Source organism: Mauremys reevesii, linkage group 2, assembly GCF_016161935.1.
Source record: "Mauremys reevesii isolate NIE-2019 linkage group 2, ASM1616193v1, whole genome shotgun sequence".
Taxonomy (NCBI): domain Eukaryota; kingdom Metazoa; phylum Chordata; order Testudines; family Geoemydidae; genus Mauremys; species Mauremys reevesii.
Genome location: NC_052624.1, coordinates 278,268,267 through 278,289,006, shown reverse-complemented (window position 1 = coordinate 278,289,006; position 20,740 = coordinate 278,268,267). Strand labels below are relative to the sequence as shown.

At 43.3% G+C, this 20,740-nt stretch overlaps 1 protein-coding gene across 1 annotated transcript in view; it reads right to left on the bottom strand.

The window, feature by feature from the left end:
* Window positions 1-2,053: 2,053 nt before the first annotated feature.
* Window positions 2,054-20,740, bottom strand: part of DENND3 (DENN domain containing 3) — an 81,526-nt gene continuing 62,839 nt past the window's right edge. Inside the window, exons 18-23 of the mRNA XM_039524878.1 lie at window positions 12,998-13,137; window positions 8,903-9,063; window positions 7,890-8,023; window positions 6,542-6,660; window positions 5,542-5,679; window positions 2,054-3,993 (exon numbers count right to left, since the gene is read on the bottom strand). Coding sequence (XP_039380812.1) covers window positions 3,793-3,993; window positions 5,542-5,679; window positions 6,542-6,660; window positions 7,890-8,023; window positions 8,903-9,063; window positions 12,998-13,137 — 893 coding nt within the window. The 3' untranslated portion in view covers window positions 2,054-3,792. The remainder of the gene's footprint in view (window positions 3,994-5,541; window positions 5,680-6,541; window positions 6,661-7,889; window positions 8,024-8,902; window positions 9,064-12,997; window positions 13,138-20,740) is intronic.

Below are 20,740 nucleotides of genomic sequence, written 5' to 3'. Positions count from 1 at the left end.
GGGGTGAGAGTGATAATACTGATTAAGAGTCAATACTATAGCAAAATAAAGGCATGTTATATTGGGTCATATTAATAAGAGTCACATGGATGCTCAAAAATTATCCACCCCTACTTGCCTTTCCTTAGTTTCTTGATCCCTGGAACACTGCACTCAGTTTTCAACAGCATGGGCCAGATCCTCACCTGATGTAAATCAGCCTAGCTCCACTGATTGCCTTGGGCGCTATCTTGATTTACACCAGTTGAGGATCTGGGTCCATGTTATTAAAAAAAAGAGAAAGAGTAGTGAGTAACCTCAAAGGCAGACAAGCAAAACTGAGGAAAGGTTGGAGGAAAAAGACCAATAAACTTGGTATTGGTCATGGAGGGCAAGTAATCATGTTGTCATACTGCATTCTAACTGGCTTAGAGAACATACTTATTAATAAAGACTACTACAGAAGGAGTATGTATGAGCACAGGATTGGGACCTAGGAATTCCTGAGTATTATGGTGGCAGGTGGCACTAGGCTGCACTGTTAAAGTTCATTTTTGTGACGTGTGAGCAAGTTTCCACTCTTGGGAAGATATGCTGTGGTGGTGTTAGTTTTGAGTTATGCAAAGTTGGGTGTAGAGGAAGCTTTATGGGAACTGTGCAAGCAGCAGGAGAGTCTGCACTCTCTCCGGGGCTCTGCTTAGAGTCAGTTCTTGAGGCAGGGTTGCTCCAGGGAAACCACATATTGGTGCTGAGCTGAGATTCGTGGCAGAAGGATTGCCCCATCTGCTGTTTGACCATGTAATTTCAGGACTGGTGTGTGTGTGCGCACGCAAATAAAGCAAGTTGCACTTGGAGTACACCAGACTCTGTCACTAATGTCTCCTTCCCTGGAGAGCAGAACTGCAAGGCCCAGAACATCTGCTGCTTCTCTGTAGTGGGGCCACACTGGTGTCAGAAGGGGAACTGTACTGTTCTGCCCATTTTATACTTGGGGAACAGAAGCAAACACTTGCCCAACATCACAGAGGGCATCACTGCCAGGATGAGAGCTCATCCCTGGTGCACTGAAAGCCCACTGATGAGGCAAGCTAATTATAAAATGCTTTGTGAGGGCAATAACGAAGGCAGTCATCAACGGATGACCAGATGAAGTAACATGGTTGAGCAGTACAGTAGCTAACTGTCATTGCCAGCTCTTCGCCCAGACGTGTCTGCTGACATCACAGGTCCCGGCTCTCTAGAGTGAGGGGAAAGCGAGGCAGGGGCCACACTGGTGCTCATACACCATGCTGATGGATGTGGCATTAAAGCAAAGATAGAACAGAGCAGGCCATATAAAACTTGGGGCCTAGTGGCTAGGGAGCTACTGGATCCCCCAACTTAGAACTTCCATGGGATGGGAGAATCCCCAGATGAGATCAAGCCAGGATAGCCAGCTCCTTCACAACCTGCTTTAGTCCCTGGCCTAGGAGGCATGTCTGGGATAAGGTAAGCTTAGCAGTTATAATCAATCATAGCCAGCCAGCAGAGTAAAGCAGCCTTCAGCCTGGAATAGAACCTTGTAGAGAGACAGTCCTACTATCAGACAGCCACAGCCGTCGTCTTTGCAGCCTTATCTCTGCTACACCCAGCAGATGCTGGCCATAACTGTAAATTTAGGTTGTTGTGGTGTGTTGAATTACATGGAAATAAAAACAAGTTACAAAGGAGAGGCTAGAATTGCAATAGTGTTGAATATTCTGTTTCTCATATTCGTTTTTTCAGTGACTGAACAAATGACAAGAGAGTTTCAGCTATTATCAAATACCCAGACTGAAAGACTTAACACAGAGATTATCAATAGTTTATATAACAATATTTCTATTAGCCCTGCACTACTATAGGTTATATATGTTAACAAAAAAAGTAGCAGCTGATTTTTCCATCTATTTACAGTATTTTATAGAAATTATATATTCTACTTTATCCTGCGTTGAAATAGACAACTATTCTGCACATATGTATAGTTCTCCAACTCACACATATTTCCTGAAAGGAAGTTACTAGGAAGCATAAGCCAAATGGAACACCAGACCACAGTACAATGGCATTTATTTTCAATTATTTCGCATTATCTATGTGATAGCATATGGTGCCTTCATGTAACTTAAAAATAAGTTGAATTATTTTCTTAAGTATGTTCGGAGCTAAATAATGGCAGTCCTTTTTATGTTTTATTTCTCTAGTTATATTTTATTGCAATTGTCGTCCCCTCTGCCCTCCCAAAATAAGGGAGCAACAAAAGCAAAAAGAACAAAAAAGTAAAGGAGTGGAAAGGGAGGGAAAGGAAAGGCAGGACGGGGGCAGGGATTGGAAAGGAGAGCAACATCTGTTTCCATCAGGTTTCTAAAAAGTCAGACCAAATCTTTTCAAATTTGTCGGAGGTCCCGCCTCTCCAAATCATTACCCGCTCGTTAGCTGCCCGGTCAGCAAAGTCTATGTGCCAGGCTGCTACCCCTGGATGCAGTCTGCTCTTCCAGCTAAGCCGTATCAGTCATTTGTCTACAAGCAGTGCACTGGAGAGCCAAGCATTCGGTGAAGCTGGGATGTTTCCAAGATAATGGGCTATATCCCAAAACGCAGCTCTTGGAAGTCATTTTATGGAGGTATCCAATATCGTATTAATCCTCCGGCAGCCAAAAGGACTGTATCCTGGGACAGTCCCAAAACATGTCAGCCTCTATGGCTCAGGGAGACAAGTATGGACAAAATATATTTTTTTTCTGCCAAATCAGCCATAATTGTAGATCAACAGTAGATTTTTTTTCGGACTTGCAAGGCACTTCCCCATTGGCTAGGGTTCAAGGACATACACAAATCTTTTTTGCATGTCTGGTGCAGAGAATCTAAATTACAGAGGGTCGTCATAACAGGCTAAGCTAGCTGGGCAGTCCCAGTTAATGGAGTGGTATTGGGGAGGGGTTTGTTTGCATAGCTCCAAGAAATGTTGCTGCCACTAGCAAGCATATAATATATTGAAATTAAATTTGCCAAAGACAGAGCTACTACAGCTCTGGTTCCATTCCTAAGAACTTGTCAGGTCCCAAATATTCTACACTTGTTTTTTAAAGGAATGCTTACTTCTTAAAGTTGCCATAACTGGAAATAGCCAAATATCTTGGCACAGCAGCAGACATCAAGTGCTATTAGGGAAAGTCAGCATTTTATATAACGCCCCATAAATACAGATACAGCAGGAATGGAAAGTCATCCTTGTGTTAATCGGGCTGCCAGTTTAGAAAGATACTTTGAATTTACAGTAATTCTATCACCCATGATGAATCAGTCAAATTTAATATTTTTCCAGACAAACATTTCCAGCTGTCAAGATATCAAAATTATTATTTTGTAGGATGATACTTATGTATCTTTAAGAACTAGCTCAAACTGAATTATTGAGCAATAGTCTCTGCTGGTTCAGCTTCACTGAAGTCAAATTACCTTAGCAAAGAACTTTGTCATGAAAGGTCAAGATTATGGGCCATGTTTGTAAAATGTAATCTCCGAGGTTTAAAAATCTAGTGATCTCTCTACTCAGTCTTCCAGTTCCTTACTGAGAGTACAGATCGTGGCTGATCATGACAGGGTGCAAACAGAAATTCCCTTTTGTTTCTATATACTACAATAATGTAGTTACCACTGAAACGATACTAATAAATTAAAAATAACACTGATGCATTGTTAAAGACATCTGAAGGGTGAAGTTGGAGTAACAAAATCCAAACTGGTAAGTTTTCCAACAATGGTATTTACACACACTTGGAAAAGTTAAATCTATTCAACCTTCCAAATAGCAATCTTCCCTTCTTCCCTTCCAGAACCACTAAGAACATATCTGTCCTCTGCAGAGCACAGTGCCTTCACCGTATCAGCATGGCCCACCAACTCCTTCTCCACAATTTTCTTTTCAGCATCTATCACGTAGATCTTTCCCCTGGTTTTGCCCTGGGATATTCCTCTGCTGCCAATCCAGATCTGAAAAGCAGAATAAATTTTTAATGCATTACATTCCACTTCTGTTCGAAGATACAGCCTAAGCTGTTTCGACAAAGGAGTTGTTTTATATGCCCCCAAAAGGTACAGTCAGTGGTACTCTGGTCATGTTTGAAAACGGTAAAACCCAAGATCTCTCAAAGCTACTTGTTGGAGCCAATGGTTTGTATGTTTCTATACAGGATGTATAGCCACTATTACATTTTTAATAAGGGTTGCTAACTAGAAAGAAGCATATTTAAGAATGACAAAATGGGCAAAATTATTTGTCTTTGCTTCCTTGCTAAAATAAGGAAATCATATAGTAAATTGTCTGATTTTAAGTAAATGAATTTAGAAGCAAGCCTGTAGCAGACAGCTGTAACACTATCATCTTCTGTCGTTGCCAGGTAGGCACTCTGGCCCCGCCTGGCAACTCCAGTAAATGCTGTTTCGTGTTTACAGCAGTGATATGTGGGTATTATAGCTCTTACCATTGGCTCTGTCCTATCCTAGGGCAGGAAGAGCCAAGTTGCTGCATCGCTGGCAGGCTTAAAGACAGGAGTATTGAATGTTCAAACTGGGGAGATGGGAAGCTCAGGAATGTTTGCTGATTTTTCGTTTTTGGATAAGGGAGTTGGACAATGTTATGTACAGTGTTACTGGGCTATGAATGAGTGGAGGGGAAGAGGGATGACGCTGCAGATGGAGCAGAAGAGGGGTCTGGGTTTCTGAATAATCCTTTAATTTACAGGCTGGTTGGGTATCCCAGAGCTTGTGGGGTTCTGTTTCTACGGTACCTTTCTCTGTTTTCCCATTAGATCCTGGCTCCCCAACCTAGCGCCAGTGGCAGAGCAGCTTCCCAACTCCACAGGGTGCTTTATGAAGTGATGGTACATTTCGGGGGAGATGGGCTGGGATTATTTCAGAAGGGTCTGGAGTTACTGTCACCATCTCACTGTGGAATATTTTTGCTATTATTTATGGAAATGACCTTTGCCCCTGACCAAATGGTGCCCTCACTTGCAGCAGCCGCAGACCTCTGAAAGTGACTGGTATATTGTGACTGAGAGGGCTGAGTGACACGCCCAGAAGATGGTGACATAGGGGAACTGCTCGGGTCCTTTAACCCTGTTAGGGTGGGCACATGATGATTAGATAGGAAGAGACCATCTTCCAGACGCAGGCCAGCTAATCAGCATTTATTATTTTTCCACTAGTCTTTCCTTGGGCTTTATCATTGTAGCATAAGGCATTAAATGTCAGGGGACCTAATCTTTGGTTCATACTGTTTAGTGAAAAGGTCAGTGACTAACAAAGTCATCAAAGCAATCATGGATGATACTTCTGGCCTTGCTTATATGTTTGAATACTAGATGGTCAATTATGTTGGGCTGCTATTAGCTCAGGGCTACTCATGTCTCAGACCAATGTGCATGGCAAGCCCACAATAAAACAACTCAACTGATGACAGTGCTGTAAACACAAACTGCATTACACCTAGGAAACGGGCAACAAATAAAAATATTAAATTAACGGAATATATTCTACCTGACTTTTTACTTTTATCATACAGGTAATCTCAGAACAGTCTTGAAGATGAATCTTTTGAGGCATTCTGGAGAGATCTGTTGCATTCCAAATATACAGGTCACTACTTCCTGAACATGACGTCCATACTTGGTCCCCCTAAAGCACAGAAAGAATATGACCAATCTTACCAGTGTACTCACAAACACATCCTAAGAAATAATTGTACAGCACTGTTTATAAAGCAGAGGCTTCCAAGCCTGTCGTATGAAAGGAGACTTGAGGAGCTCGGTTTGTTTTCCTTAACCAAAAGAAGGATAAGAGGAGATATGATTGCATTCTTTAAATATATCAGAGGGATAAATACCAGGGAAGGAGAGGAATTATTTCAGCTCAGTGCTAATGTGGAAACGAGGACAAACGGATATAAATTGTCAGTCAGGAAATTTAGGCTTGAAATTAGACGAAGGTTTCTAACCAATTCTGGAACAGCCTACCGAGGGAAACAGTGGGGGCGAAGGACCTCCATGGACTTTAAGATTAAGCTGGATAAGTTTATGGAGGGGATGGTATGATAGGATAACGGGTTTAGTCAATAGGTCAATAACGTGCCACACTGGTAATTAGTACAAAGGGTCAATGTTGGGATATTGTTAGCCTTTTCCAGAGGGTCTGGCTGGAAAGTCTTGCCCACATGCTCGGGGTTCAGCTGATCGCCATATTTGGGGTTGGGAAGGAATTTTCCTCCAGGGTAGATTGGCAGTGGCCCTGGAGGTTTTTCACCTTCCTCCGAAGCATGGGGCAGGGGTCGCTTGCTGGTGGATTATCTGCTACTTGAAGTCTTTAAATCATGATTTGGAGCATTCAACAGCAGAGTCAAGGGAGAGAATTAGTTCAGGAGTGGGTGGATCAGCTTGTGGCCTGCATCTTGCAGGAGGTCAGACTAGATGATCATAATGGTCCCTTCTGATCTTGAATTCTATGATTCTATAAGACAAATTATCAGCCTAAAATTTAATACCTCAGGAAACAGCTGGAAACAGAGAAAATGCAAACAAACATCCTTCAGATTCTCTTCAATCTTCATTTCTTGCCGAGGAGACCCATTAGTTGTTGCTACAAGTATACCACTTCCTGTACCTTGAATAGTAAAAATATGAGGTTAGTAGTCGAAGTACTGACTTCTTTTCTCCCCTCAACAAAACCATGGAAAGCTAGGCAGGAGTAAATGTGTACATGCAGAACTGTGGGGTCACCAATAGTATCTTTCCTAAAACACACAATGAAAACTATATATGGTACTCTGTTCCCAATGGACTTCTCACAGTGTACAGTCTTATGTCTATTCTGCAATTACAAGCATGCCTGTTGGTACTCTAGGTGCTAATAGAAAAGGAAAAGAGAACTTACAAAAATTTAAGCATCGCTATTTGGTTCTCAGTGTACACAAGTATTTGCTGCTATAGACCTAAGACAGAGATTTTCTGTACTACAGAAGTTGTAGGGTGGATTTCATTTCCCAATGAAAATAATGGGAGTGTTACCACTGACTGCACATCAGGCCAGGATTTTACCCAGAGTCTTTAGCAGCTTTTTTGTCACTCAGTGTGCATACTTGATACACAGTGGAGCCTAGGTCTATGGTAGTATTGAGTGTTAAGGCAATATTGGGTGGATAAGCCTTAGGTTTCTTGAACCAACCTGTACTTGGAAAAGATGCCTTATTGAGGACCTTTTACTCTGGTACTGAAGCCTTAGCATATCCTACTCAGCTCCTACAAACAGGATGGCAGAACACTTGGAAGCAGTTAAAGGTGACTGCCGAGACTATCAAGCTGGACCTGTGCCATAATAGGTGGCTCAAACACAGACCCACAACTTCAGATACTATTACCACTAGACCCCATAGACTTAAAAGAACTTCTCTTTTAAGGGTTCCCATGCCAATTTACAGGCATCTTCAGGTGAGACTGATGCGTCTAGATGTCATATCCTGCAGTGAATGCAACATCCCTGAACAGATGTTCAATCCAGATGAGACACGGCCATCCAGAGGCAATTCTCATCCTCCCATGCAGTAACCCAGCAATTTTATCCTAGGTGGGACTTCTTGCTATCACAAGAGGATATGTGTAAGACCCTGATCAGGCAAAATGCTTAATTTAAAGCACAATAATAGTCCCAACAAACTCAATAGGACTACTCTATACTATTTAAACAGCCTGAATGGAGATGGGTGGATGAAGAGAACTGGTTAATCATACAAAAATAAAAGAAGTGGCATGAAATTGTACTGTTCTTTACATTAAAGTGACAATGTGCATAAACTTTTTTAAAAAATTCCAATATCTGAGGCATGAAGAACTTACAGCACCAAAGATGGTTGTCATGGAGTTTGACAGAAAAAAGATCTTTGCAGGGCAGTTGAAGTCTACGGTTTACTTTCAAAGTGCTAATGTTCCAAACAATCACTGTCCCATCTAAACTGCATGAATATGCTTCGCTGTTGACGTAAAAAAAGCAAAATTAAAAATGGCATGGTGTACAATCAAATCCAGAACTGAGATCTCATATAAGGAAGAGAACGCTGTTATAGGTCTCCCACCACAACAAACATTAATGCCAAGTCAAAGCAGAGATCTTTACTTCCAAGAGTAGTAGAAATATTAGATTAAAATACATCAATGAGCCACAACGGAGTGTGCATTAAAGTCTACAGGACAGTAGCACAGGAGTAGTCCCCAAGCGCCAGGGCAGTATGCTGGAAGGGAATCACAGCAGGTGGCAGGGAGAGGCTGGCTTTGGGAGCAGAAGTTAGGCTTGGCACATGCACTTCTGCATTATTAATTTTAAAAAGAATCATACGATGCATTTTAACTTATTTTTCTTGTTCCGTTCACTGTTGTATAAAGAAAAATAAATCCAGAACTGGGTTGTAAAAGTATGATGAATCTATTGTGTGGACAAAGCAAAAATGGAATGATCTTTAAGAGGCTTCAGTGTGCAATTTATCACTGGTTGCTTGCAACTCCCCTTTGGTCTCATCTCTGTCTCAGGAAAGCAGAACTATTTTGGAAATAAGATGTCATTGTGAAACTGATCACATCAGCTACATTGGGCTACCTATATAGAAGGTTAAATATAGTATCTTGTAGTTGACTGTTTTATCTGGACCCTGACATATAATTGCATGATTTCTCTTAAGGTTAAATTTAGTCTAGATGTTGATTAGCGATTAGAGGGGAAAAAACAACATTATCTTGTTTAAAATTCTCTCTAATATTACACATTTGTCCAGCTTCAGAAGCTCTAGTACTAAGAATGCCTCCCACGTTAGCTGGTATGTATATTTAAAAAAATGGAGCTTTGTAATTAAATTTACCTGGATACACTGTTCCTGTTCTCTACAATGATGTCCATAACATGAGCGCGGTGGTCATTTAGTTGCTTATTGCAAGACATACTATGGGTGTTGATTATGTAAATAATGGCATCTTGAGAACCGATCCATACTTGGCTCTGCTCTACCATTACCATACAAGTCTAGAGGGGAAAAAAGTGCAGGATTTCTTTTAAAAATTCAGTACAGAAGGCTATCACTCTTGAAAGAAGTACACAAACATGTTATATCAGTGGTTCTGAACTTTTCCAGACTACTGTACCCCTTTTAAGAGTGATTTGTCTTGTATACCCCCAAATTTCACCTCACTTAAAAACTACTTGCTTACAAAATCAGACATAAAAATACAGAAGTGTCACAGCACACTATTACTGAAAAATTGCTGACTGTCATTTTTACCATAATTATAAAATAAATGAATTGGAATATAAATATTGTACTTACATTTCAGTGTATAGTATATAGAACAATATAAACAATCCATTGTAGGATATTTTAGTTTGTACCGACTTTGCTAGCACTTTTTATGTAGCCTGTTGTAAAACTAGGCAAATAACTAGATGGAGTTGATGTACCCCAGGAAGGCCTCTGCGTATCCCAAGAGGTACACGTACCCCTGGTTGAGAGCCACTGTGTTATACAAAGAGTTTTTCTAGTGGCTAACGTCAGAGCAAGAATCAAGATTCCTCAGTTCTTTCTTGGCTCTATCACTACAAGGCTGTATGACTGAAGATAAGTGATGTCATCGCTATGGCTCAGTTCATCCTTCAAAGAAGTAGGCTTAATAATACTTACTGATACCTATCTCAAAAGAGTGTTTGGGGGCTTAAAATATAATGTAAAACTCTATGAGATCTTCAGATGAAAAACACTACAGAACCTCAAAGTATTACACATTTCTTTCCTACATAAGAGACACTCTTCCATTTGTATGAAATGTATTTCTCTCTTCAATTAGAAGTGAAACATTCATTTAATTTTTGAACTAGAAATAGCAGCAGCAGTATTTTAAACACAGGATGTTCTGAAATAATGTACTTCTTATTTCCCACATTAATACCCACCCCATCTCTCAAAAGATCTCAGCCATCCACAACCTCTTAATAACTCGCTCCCTCCAGCTCCTGGATCCCTTCATCAAACACTGCCTCTGCAGCTGTCCTTTCTGAGGCCTCTCCTCTTTTCACACACACCATCTTTGGTCAGACTGTGGTGTGCTTCTCCGCTCCCATTCTTGCTAGTTTCGGCTCCTCCCACCTCCCCCTTCCCAGGCTTTCCTCTCTTTTGAACAGCACTGCATCTGCACCTTCTTTGCCCACTTCACGCTGCTGTCATTTACCATCCACCCAACTCCTCACATCATCCTTCCTTTCGATTCAGTCTCCTGACACACTCTTCCTCTCCTTGCTATCTCCCACTCATCCTTGGTGACTTCAAGTTCCATGCTGATGACTCACATGACCTCTTAGCTGTACCTCACCTCTTCCTTTGATCAGTAGTTCTGGATCAACTCTCCCAGTCACAAGGGCTGTTCACTTCACTTGGTCTTCACCAAGCAATGCTCTCTCTAGTCTCTCTATTGATGAGTTCCCCCTCTCAGACCATCGCCTGGTTTCTTTCCACATCGCCCATCAGCTCCCCAAGCAGCCTGTGTCTTGCAGCCCAGCAGCACTGATGACTTCTTGTCTGCTCTCAGCCCTCTCTTCCTTTAGTTCCACTGATAGTTGTTGACTCCCTCCAAGCTTCACTCTCTTCCAGTTTCAACTCTTTCGCCCATCTCCCACCCCATCAATACCTCAGCCCTGGCTTATCCTCAACATCTGTTTCCTCTGCTCCTGGTCTCGCACTGCAGAGCATCTCTGATGGAAATCCAATAACCTGGCTGCCTTCCTCAACTCTACATTTGTTCTCTCCTCCTTCACTTCTCCCACCTTCCTAGTTCAGTGGTTTTCAACCTTTTTTCATCTGAAGACCCCTACAAATTTTCAATAGAGGCGCAGACTCCTTTGGAAATCTTAGGCATAGTCCGCGGCCCCCCAAGGGTCTGCGGACGATGGGTTGCAAACCACTGTTCTAGTTAAACAGCTCTACTTCTCCAACTTACCTGAGTACCATGCCTGCAATCTCAGCTGTCTTTTTGCCATGTTTGATTCACTAATCAAACCCACTTCATCTCTTGCCTCCACTTCTCTCTCTGCACGGGATTTCTCTAATTTCTTCCAAGAGAAACCTGACAAAATGACTGTCCCCCTATCCTTGACTTGCCTTTCCTCTCCCCTCATACAACTTTCTCCTCCTCCTCCTCCATTACAGATACAGAAGTTTCTTGTTTGCTCTCCTCTAACCCCTCCACTTGCCATCTCCTCCCACCATCCCATCCCCTGGTCCCCTTGCACCTACTTTCTTCCCCTCCCTTACTCTTCTCCTTAACCTCGCACTAGCCTCTGGATCTTTCCCCTCACAATACAAGCAATGATCTAGTCTCTTCTATTTTAAAAAGCCCACACGAGCTCACTGTATCTCCCTTCTTCCTTTCATCTGTAAGCTCGCCGAATGCACTGGTTATAATCTGGAGTTCCTCTCCTTCAATTCCATCCTAGACCCTCTCCAATCAGGGTTCTGCCCTTTGCACACCACTGAAACTGCTTGCCAAATGCTCTGATAATCTTTTCCAAGACAAAGCTCAGAACTAGTATGCCATCCTCATCCTCCTTGGCCTGTCAGCCACCTTTGACACAATCGACCATGCTCCTCTTCTTGAAATCTTGTCCTTCCTTGGCTTCTGTGACACTCTCCTCATCTCTCAACACGCTCCTTCAGCGTGTCCTTCTGAGGATCCTCCTCATCACCCCCTCCCTCTTTCTGTGTGCATTCCTCAGGGCTCCATCCTTGGTCCCTTTCTCTTCTCCCTCTGTACCTTATCTCAGGGTAATCCCATCCAGAAACTCAAATTCAACTACTGACTTTATGCTGATGATTTACACATTTATCTCTTTACCCCAGACCTGTCCTCCTCTTTCCAAACTAAAATCTTGACCTGTCTTGCTGACATCTCCTCATGGATGTCTAGCCAACAACTCAAGATCAACATGATTCAAAACAGAGCTCCTAATCTTCTCCTCCTCACCCCTTTCTCAATCACTGCAAACACCTCCTCCCTCCTTCCCTCCTGCCAACCTGCCTGTCACACAGGCTCGTAGCCAGGGTGTCTTCTTCAACTCTGACTTCTTTCTAGGTCCTCATACCCAGGCTATGTCTAAATCCTGACGTCTCCTTCTGCATAACATCTCTAAGACACAGCCTTTCCTAACCATGCACACAGCTAAAAATCTCATCCAGGCTCTCAATATCTCACATCTATATTACTTCAACTTCCTTCTCTCTGGACTTGACAATGCAATCTTGCCCCACTCAGACCCATTCAGAATACTGCTGTGACGATCATTCTCCTAGCTTGTCGCTTTGACCATGTTATCCCTCTCACTGTTTCCTCCACTGGCTCCCTCTTCTCTATCACCTCATACGTAAGCTGTTTGTCTTCTCTTTCAAGCCCCTTCCCAGCCTATCCCCACCCATCACCTCTCATTCACTATCATAGAATATCAGGGTTGGAAGGGACCTCAGGAGGTTAATTCCCAACTTCCAGTCAGCCCACAATACTAGCCTCCATCACCCACTTTTTAAATATCCAAACAAACATATTTGTGCTTTTGCTCGTGCTGCCCCTCACTTGAGAGAAGCTCTTTTTAAACCTCCACAAAGCTACCTCATTATCCACCTTCAAAACCCTCCTTAAAAGTCTCCTTTGCCATAATGCCTTTAACTGGTAGGCTGCTGGTGTACTGAGACTACTGCCTATCACACTGACCAATTGTTTCCTTGTACTCCCCGCATCTATATCTGTATCTATCTGTTGTAGCTTGTTTTAGACTTTGATTGTAAGCTCTCTGGGGCAAGGACCATCTTTTTGCTCTGTATTTGTACAATGTCTGGCACAGTAGGGTCCCTGATACAAGACCAGGGCTCCTAAGCACTATGCTAATACAAATAATTAACAACAAGGCTAGTCTCACTCACCAGTTTAGAGCTGCCCACTTTAAAACAGTGTTGCTGAATAGTCCAGGTAGATGCATCAAACACAATCACCTTCCCCTCACTTAAAGCACACCATAACTTTGGACGGGCATCTTCAATTCTATCTCCTGCATCGAGGTGCCCTATTATTGGGGGGGGGAGAAATAAACAGTACTCTTAGCTACATTTGGAGACGTTATTAAACAGAATATCTTCCTGGTGGAACGTGATATTAGTGCCCCAGAACCTACATTAGGTAGCTATTGAGTTGCAACCACTTCATATCATGCTGATTATAATCATCCCACTGTATCTTGTGCTCCTCCATGTCTGTTTATTCAGTCCACCTGTTTTGCATCTCAGACTTGTAAGCTCTTCAGAGCATGGATCATCTTTTTGCTGTATATTTGTAACGTGCCTAGCTCTAGCATGAGCCCTGATCCCCGCCTGGGGCATCTGGGTGCGACTGCAATATACTTAACAGATAATACACTGGCCGGCTATTGGGTTTTGGGTAAAATGTAAGGTTTTATGTTTTGACCTACAAACCTCTAAAAGGCCTGGGAGACACCTACTTGCAAGAATGCTTCTTTCCTTGCACTGAACTGCCACATCTGCAGGCAAAAGCAGCTCCAGCTGGAACCCCCTCAGTATAAAACAGAGGGTGCCCTTAACTTTAGAACTTATTCTCCCTTCTGGTTTCAAATAGCCTGAGTTTGCTGACTCTCATGACATGCTGCAAGGCCCATTAACCAGACTGTAGAGGCTACGCGCTTCACAAAGGCTAGGATTTGTGGGAAAGGTGGAGTATAACCTGGGTATGAATTCATCTTTGAGTTGTTTTCTGGGTTTCTTTCATCAAGAATGAGAAGAAGGTGCTGATTTAGACTTTCAGGAGGACTGTATTTTTAAATTTATGGCAACTCTGTTTAGAGGTGGGGGGATAGGTACTTTTTTATTATATGCTGAGCTGCTTGCACCACCTATTATTAAGGTTGCTTGACCCTTCCTATTACAAGACACTCTTTCAGTTGCTCATAACTTTGCCAACGTGTTTGGGCTGAAATCTGCCATGCTGGGTGCTTGCCTCAGGCTGAATGTTTCTGAAAAATGTCAGCCAAAATGGTACAGCCTTTCCAAGAATGAGGTTAAGGAAATAATCTGTTTTATCCATGTTTAAAAATTCTGCTGACCTTTTCTTTGAAAAGCTCTACTACCTCCATGCTTTGGAGCAGTAACTTGAAATTTGGCAAGGGGTCACCTTTCAGTCTAGGATGTGCCTTTTGCTTCCCATGAAAATTCATCCAAATTTGGCCAAGTTATAAAATATGCTCAGTGAGTCTTAAAATTTTAGCAGTTAAATTCCATGAATATGCTGTCCTGACTGGGCAGGCCCTGCCTGGGGCTGAGCGGGACTCTTCCTGCAATTACAGCTGTAGACAGCTGCAGGCAGTGTTGGGTCTCAGCACCAGAACGAAGAAAAGATGACAGGCTCTCCTGCGTTCCCACTGACCCCTCTGCTGGGCCCAAGAAGCCTAGAGGAAGAAGATGCCTGATCTGAATACAGAAAGGACAAGAGGCAGACCTGTAGGGAGAGGTAAACTGGAATTGGGAGTGGAGGGGGACAATGGGATTATGGTGGGGTACCCAAGGCTGGAACTATGAGCCAGAGGGTGGGGAGAAAGGCTGAGGTTATGTGACTAAGGGTGTCCGAATAGTAATGCAAACCAAAGTGCTGCGATGTAACTCCCTGTGTGGATGCAAACTAAAAGGTTCCTAGTTCATGTTAACATATTCTTGTTTGAAGAGGACAATGTTAACACAAACTAGGAAACTTTGAGTTCACACCCATATGACCCACACAGGAGTCACAGCACAGCACTTTGGTCTGCACTGCTATTCAGACTGTGGGGAAGGGCAAACAAGCCCTGAGATTGGATGAGGAGCTGGGGGAGTTTGGGACTGGCTGTGCAAAGAGACTGGGAGAGCGAGCCAGAGGGGAGGTGGGTGTGGGATACTGAGATTGGATTAGGACCCCAGGGAGGGAGGCCACTGGGGGCCACAGTGGGGAAGAGAGTGACAAATTGGAAGAGGAGCTGGAAAGAGGTAACTGGGACTGGGGGGAGGAGGAGGAGGAGAAGATTGGACTAGAAGCTTGAGGAGTCAAGACTGGGACTGTCTACATGAGAAGAATGGGACTGGAACAGGGTGCCAGGGGGACAGGAGAGGAGTGAGACAATTTGGAGAAGACATGGCAGAAGGATTCACACTTCAGAAGAGTCTGGGCCCTCGAACACACTTCCCTGCTCCAGAGACGGAATTGGAACCCAAGATTCCCGAGTCTTACCATGCCTCTGCTGTCAGCCAATATTTGTGAAATCCACTGGCAAAATGTTGCTCATCCCCCTCTAGTGCTGGTCCATATGGAGAATGACAACATGCTACTGCTATCAGTTACTCTATTAGCTCAAGTGGCAGAAATTTGGGTGGTGGAGCTAAAAGGTCCTAACCCTGCTGATGACCCATGTAGGTGTCAATATGATGCCATATGATGGAATTTCAGGGTTTTTTTAGTTTGTTTTTTTTAAAAAAAGCTAGAAAATTATATATACAAAACTAAATTAAAATGCTACTAAGGTTACAACATTAAGCACTCAACAGTTAGTACATGCCAGAATTAAAGTTGCCAGTCGCTGTCCCACTTGTGCATAATGATAAGTCTTTAATTATAAGATCAGATACCATTTTTTCCCTGCACAAGACTCTTGCCTCCTTCAATGCACAAACAGACCTGATCTGGGGATGAATAAGGTTTATATAATGAAGGTTTATATAGTTGTCTGTGGAACTTCTGTTGCATTTGTTGCAGAAGTTGGAAGGTGTGTAGTGAACAAGGCAGGGGACTGCAAGGAGAGAATGGAAGGCCTCATGTTTAAGGCAGCCGAATAGTGCATTAGAGTATGGGTTTCTATCCCTGCCTCAGACACAGAGTTGTGTGTGATGCTAGTCAAGTCATTTAAGCCAAACTTTTCATTGGTGGTCACGAACTGTGTGTTACTCATTTTCTGCAGGCCTGACTTGAGACACTGGGATCTGATGGGATATTAATTGGTGTCCACTACATTCCACCAAATCATACCACACGTACACATCTGTCTATAATGCGTAGGGGGGAAATCTGCATGATCATGGGGAACTTCAATTTGAGTGGCATATACTGGAGGTCTCATGCCGCCAGTACTAAAATATCTTGGGAATTTCTACATATTATAGGTAACCATTTCCTAACTCAAAAAATGTGCCAACACAGAGAAATTCTATATTAGACTCGCCATGTATAATTAGACATGGCAGATAAAGAGGAACTAAATACTAAAAAAATCAATGGTAGTGTAGGTAAATGATCATGACTTGATTACATTTATAATGTGCAAACAGAATAAAATCCAGACCAATAATATATGTATTTGGTGCTTTAATAGGGCCAATTTCACAAAACTGAAAACAATTATGAGCCAAATCAGCTGAGAGAAAATTTAAATCAGAAAAAATTGTGAATGCTCTTGTGGCAAATGGCCAACGCTAATGTGGTGGGTCCCAGGCTTTTTCTTAGTGTGGTGGGCCAGGGTGCCACCTGTTGCCCCTATTCTTGGGCGTTGTGGGCTCCGCTCGTGCCCCAGTGTGGGAGGGAGAGGAGCGGGGAAGGGAAGGGACTCAGTTCGCCTCCTACTCCAGGTCCCAGCCCCTTCAGCTTTGCAAGCTGCTTACCCTCTTTCTCCTTGGGTAGCGTTTCCCTCGGTCCTCTGTGCTGGTACCCTTCCCCTCAGGGGCGGCTCTGGGAATTTGGCCGCCCCAAGCACGGCGGCATGCCGCAGGGGGCGCGCTGCCAGTCACCGGTCCTGCAGCTCCGGGGGACCTCTTGCAGACGTGCCTGCGGAGGGTCCGCTGGTCCCGCGGCTCCGGTGGACCTCCCGCAGGCATGACTGCGGAAGGTCCGCTGGAGCCACCTGCCGCCCTCCCGGCAAAATGTTGCCCCAAGCGCGCGCTTAGCGCGCTGGGGTCTGGAGCCGGCCCTGCTTCCCCTGGTACTGTGGTCTTCTAGCTAACAGCACTACTCCTCCAACTCTAGTCAACTCTCCTGCCCCTCCCTCTCTGTCTGACTGAAGCAGGAAGGTTTTATTAGGTCTCTGACAGGGCCTTAATTGGCCCCAGTGCTCCAATTAACCTGTAGTAACCTTTCCCCAGTCCACAGGGTATAAGGCCTTGATCATCCTGGGGCTTATATACCTCCTATCTAGAACACCAGGGAGAGGATGTTGGGGGCGGGGGGGGGGGGGAGGGTCTGCGGCGGTGGGCCCTGTTTTTGTTATTTCATCCATTCATGTATCTGGGCAGAGTTCCTTTGGGCAGCATCTGCTGGCTCCTTGGATGCTTTTGAGTAGCAGTGGGCGCTGCCCGAAGTTCTCTGCTCGGTGTCCCCTTCCGGTTCTCTAGTTGACTCCCACACCCGTCCTTTTTTTCCTTTGTTGTCCCATGACTTTAGCTGAGGTCTGGGCTCAGTAGCTCCTCTGCAGGCTGGGGGAGGGGCCTTTAGCTGTGGGCAGGCTTCCGCCCGCCTGCTTCCCAGTACCCAATAGGACCACTCTCCTGCCATCAACAATGCCAGGGAGAGGATGTTGGCTGAGGGGGGTTCTTTGAGACAGTGGGGCCTATTTCCAGTCCTCCCTCCATTCACGCACCCAGGCGGAGCTCCTCTGGGTGGCATCTGCTGGCTTCCTTGACACCTCTGAAGAGCAGTGGGCGCTGTTTGGGGTTCTCTGCTCGGTGTCCCCTTTGGATTCTCTTTGTTTGACCCTTTGACATTCACATCTGCCCCTGTTACATTTTTGGTTGTCCCCCATAATTATTTTAGTTCCTGGACCTTGTGGATCCTCCCCTAGGCTCGGGGAGAGTCTTTTAGGGATGGGCGGGCACACCCAAAACCCAAGAGGACCACTCTCCTGCTGCTCTCTAGCCCGGCTGTCTCACAATATATGGGAATTGTTGAAGAACACTTTCATAGATACCCAAAAAGCCACAATCCCACCATTGAGGAATGCATCCGACAAAGTGGGTATTCACCCACAAAAGCTCATGCTCCAATACATCTGTTAGTCTATAAGGTGCCACAGAACTCTCTGCCGCTTTTACAATTGAGAAAGGTCTTCCTGGTTTAAAACAAGAAGAAGAAAAAAAGACCCAGCTTTGAGGAGAAGTGAAACCCTCTATTAAAAAATGCTCTCTCTACAGGTCCAGAGTTTTAAAAAGAGCTAGCTGAGAAGCTTGCTAAATTGTTAACATTGATTTTAAATATCTTGGAACACTGGGGAAATTCCAGAAGACTGGAAAAAAGCAAATGCCAATATTTAGAAAGGGTTAAACAGGATGACCTGGAATCATAATAAGTTTGTCAGTCTGACATGCAAGATAATGGAGCAGCCAATAAAGGATTCAGTTAATATAGAATTAAAAGAGGGTAATATAAATAATGCCAATCAACCTGGGTTTATGGAAAATAGATCCTGTCAAATTAACTTGATATCTATTTTTAAAAAATAAGATTACAGTTTTGGTTGATCTAAATCTAGTACATCACCACTATTATTTGTATTTCTGTAGGGCATTTTACTTGGTTCTGCATTGTATGGGGAGACTTTGGCAAACCAGTAAAGTGCTTGAAACCACTATGGCTTATTGTTAAAGGTGGTCTAGTCAGCAAGCCATAAATTGGCCATTCAGCAATCTCAGCTTGACCAAGGCGGGGGTTGGGTGCCACAGAAAGGGCAGCTTGACCTCGCATCCTTCCTGATAAGAATTGTGTTGAAGTTGCTGATACATTTTAGAAGAGCAGGATGTGCCCCAGGAATGTCTCTTGGGGTCTCAAGGCTGCAAGCTCTGGAAAACCGCACACCTGGTTAATCAATAATCAGAAGGAACTTCTGCTTGATCATTGAAATGCTTACTTAACAAGGTTTCTTTAAGGGCCATGTCATTCTATTACTAATGTATAAATAAGGGGACTCATTTGGGGACTCTTTGGGACGGGTGTCTCCCTCTGGATGCATCTTCTGTTCCCCAGCGGCAGACGGGCTGCCGCTGTGTCATCGAAAGCCACACTCAGCTTTGGTAATTATCAAGGGTTGGGGGTGTTTTACTAATCTTGTTGCGGATGTGTGTAAGTGCTTGAGACTACTAAAGTTTAGCTTTAAGTGAAAGCACTCTTGTGTTGTCCTGTTTGTGCCAGCCATCTATCGGTCGGACAGCCGTGTCTCCCCTGATTTATTTCCTGACACCACCTCGCACAGAGTAAAAGTTACCAAGAACTTTGGGTTGAAAGAACCCCAGGTAACAGCATGACAGTTTGATTAAAAACTAAAATGCCAGTTAACATGGCACACATTAAATGGATTAAAAACTGGTTAACTGATAGGTTTCAAAATGGGGAATCGTTATTGACTAGGTGTATTTCTAGTAGGGTCCTGCAGGGATCAGTTCTTAGCCCTACACTATTTAACACTTTTGTCAATGACCTGGAACAAAACATAAAATAATCACTAATAAAGTTTGCAGATGACAAAACTAGGGGAAGTGAGAAATAAGGAAGAGGACAGGACATTGATAGAGAGTGATCTGGATTGCTTGGTAAACTAGGCGCAAACAAACAATATGCATTTTAACATGGCCAAATGTAAATATATATATCTAGACACGAAGAATGTAGGTCATATTTACAGGAAGGGAAACTCTATCCTGGGAAGCAGTGATTCTGAAAAAAAAGTGGGAGAATTAACTGAACATGAGCTCCCAGAGCAATGCTGTGGCCAAAAGGGCTACTGTAATCCTTAGATGCATAAACAGGGGGATATCAAGTAGGAGCAGAGAGGTTATTTTACCTCTATTTGGCACTAGCATGACTATTGCAGGAATACTGTGTCCATTTCTGATGTTCACAAGTCAAGAAGGATGTTGATAAATTGGAGAAGGTTCAGCGCCATGAGAATGGATTAGAGGATTACAAAATGTGCTTTATGACAGACTTAAGCTCAATCTATTTAGCTTAAAAAGAGTTAAGGGGTGACTTGATTACAGTCTAAAAGTGTCTACATTGGGAAAAGATATTTAATACTGGGCTCTTCTATCTAGCAGAGACAGGTATAACACGCTCCAATGACTGGAAGTTGAAGCTAGACTAATAATTAGTACTCTGAAAAATCAGGTTATAGGTGTCTCAAATTGGGCACCCAAAATTAGTGGATACTTTTATCCTTAATATCTCTGTCTAGTCACCATCTGTAAAATGGGGATAATACCCTCTCATCTCACAGGAATGTTGTGAAAGTAAAATCATTAATATCTGTGAAGCATTCAGATTGTCTAGTGATGAGCACCATAGAAGGGCCCAATAAGGAAATTAATAATTCTGTCTTCAGAGCAGGTTTTAAATAGTGCAGTAAATAAGGTTGTACATTGAACAATGAGGATAAAACAAAATATTGAATGGCTCCAATTAAGTGAGCACCATCCACCATCCTGTGCATTCAGTCAGGTAGGAATGCTATGGAAAAAGTAGTATGTGATCATGTGATTAAAGACTATATCATTATGCATAGCCACAACAGGGGTAAATTAAAGTTTCGCAGGCAACTTTAATTTTGGCATTTCCTAACGTTTGAATACTTGATCTTCCAACCTTAATATTCTTTTAAC